A 7,290-nucleotide genomic window follows, 5' to 3' on the forward strand; every position below is an offset into this window, starting at 1 on the left:
AACACACACACACACACACACACACACACACACACTCACACACCTGTGACTGCACGCGCACGCACACACATACACACACACACACACACACACACACACACACACACACACACTCACACACACCTGTGACTGCACGCGCACACCGTGGTTGGTCAGTAGTGGACGGCGCCCTACACCTGTGGGTCTTCTGGTCAAACACCTGGCCTGGTCCACACCGGCCCTGGAACGGAATTCCCGCCATACACATGTGGTAGCGGTTACAGTCCCAGGGGTCACCGCGAACAAATCTATGGACGTGAGGGAAACCCGTGGGGTTGAGTTTTTAACTGAATTTTATTTGTTTGTTTTTTGTTCCTTTGTTTGTGTGTTCATTTGTTTCTTTGTTGGGTTTGTTTGCTTTTTCGGTTGGTTGGTTGGTTGGTTGGTTGGTTGGTTGGTTGGTTGGTTGGTTGGTTTGTTCGTTTTTTTAGTTAGAGTCTTACGGCACTTGCAACACAATTAAATCGTTTGTCTGCTGACGATTAGAGGTGTTACAGGAGAGTTTTATGGCACTTGCAACACACGTAGTGTCTCAGATTTCAACAGTTTTTTTGGTAAGAATTTTACGGAACTCGCAACACGATGAGGTCGTATAAGTGCCAAAAATTAGAGTTGTTACAAGAGAAGAACACATCCAAAAGGGTTAAGAGATAAAGACGATAGATGTTTGATTGGGATGAAGGAGCAAACCACACCAGAGCACACGCTTGTATACACATGATCTTAATTATACGAACATATTACAGTATGAAAAAGAAAGTGACATGTATATCACAAGTATACTAATTTTGTTTTCAGAGAGAAAGATATCGTCGCCCTAGTGGTAAAATCGGCTGACCCTCAAAATATGTGTCACGACACGATGGAATCAGGCGCTCGTCAATTTGGGGCATAAAGAGTTATTGGTACGCGTATCGCCTTAAAGCGAGAGAGAGAGAAAGAGAGAGATAAAGAGAGAGATAAAGAGAGAGAGAGAGAGAGAGAGAAAGAGAGAGAGAGAGAGAGAGAGAGAGAGAGAGAGAGAGAGAGAGAGAGAGAGAGAGAGAGAGAGGGAGAGAGAGAGAATAAACCACGAACGCACCTCTTCTCTGTGTCTGTAACACAGGTCAAAAGGATTAAGAGAATGGCCTTGTATCCAGACTCTGAATACGCTCCCCCACCCCCTAACCAAAACCCCCCATTTCCCCGTCCCCAGCCACAGTGTCACCTTCTTCGTTCACTTACGTGTAACCGGCGTCCTCGTTGCACATCATGTTAAAGGTCAGTAGGTCAAGGAAGTTCCCGGACACAGTCGCCAGAAGACGTGAAATCACCAAGACCGAAAATAGTACGTAGCTTATTGCTGGCGTCATTTTGCCTATAAAGAGAACATGTAGACTTTTTAAAATCTTTTTTTAGGGGGCAGGAAGATGGGGTTATCATCATCATCATCATCATCATCATCATCATCATCATCATCATCATCATCATCATCATCATCATCATCATCACCGAACAAATCTAAGAACAGGCCTGAAGTTAAACAATTAAGTTAGTAAGAGATCAGAGAAGAATCAGGTCACCCCCCCCCAAAAAAAAAAGTAATTTTTAAAAAAATAACAACAACAACAACAACAAAACAACAACAACAACTAAACAAAACAAAAGAAAACAAAATAAGACTGAAACAAAGAATAAAACAGAAAACAAACAAACAAAAAACCACAATGGCCAATCTCTACGACTATAGGATTTAATGAAAAACGAGGAATGTGATATTTATGTATACCACACAGCCGCAGTTGGCTCCTTCAGTCAGGTAACGCCCTATTTTTTGTTTACCTCTAAAACCTACATGTACAATGTTCTAGTCTTTCCCAGTTACCCATCTGTTCGAGTTCTCAGAGTTATTAATAGTATTCTTGTCCCTCATTTACCTTCTTTTTGTCTGGCAAGAGCAAGAGGTTCAAGGCTTTTATGTTGATTCGTGTGTCTTAGAAACTGCCTCTGACTCTTCCCCTCAGTTTATTTTCATTATCTATAGATTCGACACAATCTCCTTTATTTTAAACAAGGCGTGAATTTGGGTTACTACTTGCACAACTAACAAATACGTGTATCTTAAAGAGCTCATAATTTTTTTTAATCTTTGAAATTGGTTCATTTCAATTAGGCTGACTGGTGGGGAAAAAATGGAAAAAAGTATTTATATAAATCTTTTCTGTATGTAGCATAAAACAGAGACTGTAATGTTTATGCGGACTGCAAGTTTGTTGATTCTAAAAAAAACCACTTTCAAATAATCTTTAAATACCGTAATAAAAGGCAAGCTCATTTAAACCTTGCTTGTTTTTTTAACGGCCAACCAGGGTTGTAGGAGAAATGCACCAGCAGAAATGTGAAGTCCCTTTGACAAAATATTTAAGCTTCAGTCTTTTTTACGTGCTGGGCTAAGTGAGAGCTTGCTTTACGAGACAGAAATCGGAGAGGACGCGGTGATTTGTTTGAGTTACGAGGAAACACATCACCATGAAAATGATCATCATATATAATGGGAAATAGAAGACAGGCAGACAGAAATATACAAACACAACATTGGAATAGAAAAAGGAGATATGGAAGCACTGACGCATGGTGCACTCTAACCTCCAGTACACTTGATGGTGTCTTACCGTGGGGGGGGGGGGGGAGATAGGGTGTGTAAATCGCAGAGATGGAAACTGTCGTCAAGAATGGATCACAGGTCAATGTCTTCCCCAATGCGTTCACAAATCTGCATCTGCACTTCCTTTGAACCTGATTAGCTCCTGTAAAAGTTTCTCCTCTTTCATTTGAAGCATATTTACGTAATGTGCGCCCTTTCAGGTGGAACCTTCGTTATGAAAAAGTTTCACTGCCTGAAATGGTAATGGAAGAAGCTTTGAAGACAAAGCTGAATTTTTAAATGATGATGATGATGATGATGATGATGATGATGATGATGATGATGATGATGATGGGGATGAATCATGATTTTTCTGATAGCGCATCGTTTTCATTTGGTCTTTATTCTTTTTTTTTTCAATTGTTGAAAACCCTTACTCTTCTCCAACGGAACCACAAATTATGACAATAAGTTCCAATGGCACTTATTTGTTGGTCTTTACTCTGTTACTTCAGTCTCGATTTGCTGCCTACTGCTATTACTGGTGACAGTAGGTCTATCCAACTTATATTATTGTTCAAGGTGGGAAACTACAAGGTGAAGGATTCTGAATAATATACAGTATATCACTTTACTCATTCAATGACTATCATTGTAAATAAGAAAACCTCACACCTCAAGGAAGGAAGCTAAACAAATAAGTCAACTAATTATTGACACAGACACGTTCACACTGTTGACACGGAAACCGAAGAAACTAGGAAATATTATTATCATTATTATGAGTTGTCCTCGTTGAATTACTTTTTATACACCGACTTGTCTCGAAAAGCATATGGCATCAGCTTATTATACAGCATTGTAAGAATAATGGCCACGCTAATTCCTTATCCCTTTTGAGTTGCGCCATTTTTCAGTATACGTTTATGCGGAAGGCTCGTAATCTAACATTAGGGCAATAAATTCTTGCCGAGTTTGTTGTTTCCCTTTCGACGGATATGCTGAGTCATCATGCAATGGCCAATGGACAGGAACGAAAAGGCTTCCTGGCGCTACGATCGTTCAGGTTTCCGGGGAGTTGACAGGTTGAAATATTACCCCCAAGCGGTGAACCTGTGTGGGGTTGCTGCTATTCCCTCCTTTTCTTCCTTTCTTTCTTTCTTTCTTTCTTTCTTTCTTTCTTTCTTTCTTTCTTTCTTTCTACCTTTCTTTCTTTCTTTCTTTCTTTCTTTCTTTCTTTTTTTTTCTTTCTTTCCCTTTCTTCCTTTCTACCTTTCTTTCTTCCTTCCTTTCTTTTTTTGCGGTCCTTTATCTCAGCAGGCATGCTTTTTGTTTTGTTTTTGTCATACCAACGTGTTTTATGCTGGCCTCAATGGAGCACTAGACTATGAACGTGACCTGCCACGCAAAAGTTCAAGGTTCGAATCCAAGAAAGGTTCTTCTCTTTCCTTCCGAAAGGTTTTTTTTTTGGTGTAAAATCTTCTGTCAAACGTGTGTCGCGTGGGAGATGCTGAGTTCCGACTTCGAAATGGCATTGAGCCTATGTAGGGTGTTAAGCTCCCATAACAACAACTACGACTACAACCACAACAGCAACGACAGTAAAATCATAGTCATCAACAACAACAACAACAACAGCAACAACAACAACAACAACAACAACAATGAAATCAACAGCAATGGCAACGGCAACAGTAAAGACAGTGAAATCAACAATAATGATAACGGCAATAACAATTAAATTAACAAACACTAGCGGCAATAACAGCAACGATAATGAAATAATCAACAGCGACATACAACAATTAAGATGAAATCAACAACGACAACAACAAAAATCGAAGGCCAAATCAACAACAACAGCAGCAACAACGACAACGAAATCAACAATGACAGAAACAACAGAAGCAAACTTAACAATGAAATCAACAACAACGATAGCAGCAACAGCAGCAACAGCAGCAACAGCAGCAACAACAGCAACAAAACTTACGATGGCGACGGGAAGATAGCATGTGTTAGTAATGTTACAGTGAGGCAAATCACTATCCTAGAATTACAAAGTTCTATCTGTGTTGTAACTAGTTCTGAGGAATTTGAAGTAAAAGATATCGAGTTTTACAACACGTCAAGCTTTTTTAAAGGCAATTCTTTGAATATCTCGAAAACGACTCCGAACAATCTTACGATTTGGTGGAGCATACAGAACATTTGGGTTTCTGACTCAAACGGCCAAATAGGTCAGATAGAACGTTGTCATTCTGAGGTAGCGAGAAGACGATTCATTGAGATAGATCTGTTACTTTTATTTTTCTACATTGGGCAACTGTCTTCAAAATAAAACAAGGCCAAGTGGCCTTGGCCACCCAAAAGAATATAGAAACATCGTGCTGCCGAAAGATATATGAGCAGCTATAATTGTCACCCCCATAATCCATGAGTTCAAAATTATGTAGGGCCAGCATATATTTTTGATCAAGGTTATTTTTTTACACCCTTCGAAACTATAGATCATTTAGGAGACCAGCTTCGGTCCTGACTGTTAACACCAGCCCAGGCTGATAGGGATACAGTGTTACAACAGAAAGACCGAGATGCTCGATAAATATTTTCCCTTCTAGGGAATCGGGCTCTGCTCTTCTGCGTGCGATGACAAAGTGCCTTAGCGCTGCACGGAGACGCCGGGTCTGTGTCAGTAGCATGTGACAGTAGCGTTGTTTACTGTGAGGCAAATGGCGTGAGGACGATTGATTGAGATAGGTCAGTTACTTATATTTTCCCACACTGAGCAACAGGGTTACTGTCTCCAAAATAAAACTTAAGATATTTTGGTCCAGAGAACCAAAGATGTTCCTAAGCGGGAGTCAAATGGAAATATGTCAGGACACAGTGAAATCAGGCGCATATTAATTTTGGGGCATAATATGGAGTTAGATCTATTGGTATCGCCTTGAAGCTTGTTCATTTGTCTTGCTTTTGATGAAATGATACCCATCTATCTTGAATAGAAGTCGAATATTTGCGGTTGAAGCAGGCGGGATCAGAGGAAAAATTAGGGAGAAATGTCTTCCAAAGTTTGGTGACTTCCAAAGCTTCAGTGTCCTTGGAAACAGAAAATTTACATGTTTCGTGTCCTTGATCAGAGTGGTTTCTTTTTTCAGTGAAACCCATACATAAATATGTTTTAAAATTGACATATATAGAAGGTGTTGAGCCCCCCCAAAATATTATTTTTAAACTGCCCAACGAGTGGAAAATGCCAGTTTCTTCGATTTCATTTTTTTTTACAAGCCCTTGATGACACCAAACATAACGATCTTTGATTACACCACGATACCACACAAATTTCGTACCATTGTACAAATATTATGATAAAAGAAAAAGAATACGCCGTCGAAAAGCACATGTGGGGATGTGGATTAGATTGCTCTTCTAGTAGTAGTATAAGGTTTTACGGCGCTCGCAACTGCTAAGGTCATATGAGCGCGCAGATTGCTCTTCAAGATAATAAATACTGCCGAAATTGCCAAAAACAGCCACCCACTGTCGAAGAGAAAGTACTTGTCTTATACAAGAGCATATCTTACACAATGTCATAATAATGTAAAACAAAAAAAGTAAGAGAGAAATGGAAAGTGGCTATTTGAACCGGTTATTGTCTTTTTCACGGGGTTGTTAGAGCAGGCTGGACTGTACACCTAAAAGGATCCCTAACCTGCAAACTGATTAACTCATTAAAGGACGCAACGGACACATTTCGTCCGATTAGCAGACGACCAGAGAGTTTACGGTAATACTCTCTGAGCAGGCCAAAGATAATTTTGCGGGATATTTTTGACAATCTTACATAAATCAGAAGCACAAATTTGCATAATATTTCATAGCATTAGCATTGCCTGCCATTTCAAGTCTCAGATGACAAAAACAGAATGGGAAAATCTGTATGCATAACGAAGTTAATATTACGCATATTATTATTATGCTGCTTCTTTTTAAAAATATCCTGAAACAGCTTGTCTTCTTCAAATGTTGTCGAATGACCAGAATGGGCGTCTCAATTAGTTAACTCCCAGATTTTGGGGTTCGCGAAGACCCTTTACAAACATTTATTTTCGAGGACTTTACAGGGACAACGGAAGACAATGCGTCCGAGATCCCTATAGATGCCTTAATCCCGCTACTGACACTTACAACTACTAGCGACTTGTGGTGACGGATGGTTCGGAAATAACCTTGACCTATTGTGTATCTATATGTAACAGGCAGTGGAAATTGTCTGAGACGGTCACTCATGTGCCGAGGAGGAAAATGGCGGCCTTAGACAGGTAGACGTATTAACCTCGTCTTTACACAGTGTCATTGAAATGGGGTTGTTTTTTTTAAGACGGCAAGGGGAAATGGGAAGTGGCTGTTTGTACAGGTGGTTGGCATGATATACAGGTAGCCGTTAAAGCAGGTTTGACTATAATAATATTGTGTATGTTATTTTTACAGTCGAATTTGCTTTAATTCTGAGCGGAAAGGGAAATGGTTGTTTGTACAGACGAAACAGAACATGTATAAACACAGGTATTTGATGTAGATAGGCATAATAATATTCATCGCTCGTTATAGATACTCTGAATACC

At 39.8% G+C, this 7,290-nt stretch overlaps 1 protein-coding gene across 1 annotated transcript in view; it reads right to left on the reverse strand.

The window, feature by feature from the left end:
- LOC118478791 overlaps window positions 1-1,391 on the reverse strand; it is a 4,943-nt gene extending 3,552 nt beyond the window's left edge. The window contains exons 1-2 of the mRNA XM_035973040.1: window positions 1,264-1,391; window positions 124-287 (exon numbers count right to left, since the gene is read on the reverse strand). Of these exons, the coding sequence (XP_035828933.1) occupies window positions 124-287; window positions 1,264-1,391 (292 nt within the window). The remainder of the gene's footprint in view (window positions 1-123; window positions 288-1,263) is intronic.
- Window positions 1,392-7,290: the final 5,899 nt, after the last annotated feature.

The sequence above is a fragment of the Aplysia californica genome, unplaced genomic scaffold (assembly GCF_000002075.1).
Source record: "Aplysia californica isolate F4 #8 unplaced genomic scaffold, AplCal3.0 scaffold00962, whole genome shotgun sequence".
NCBI lineage: Eukaryota > Metazoa > Mollusca > Gastropoda > Aplysiida > Aplysiidae > Aplysia > Aplysia californica.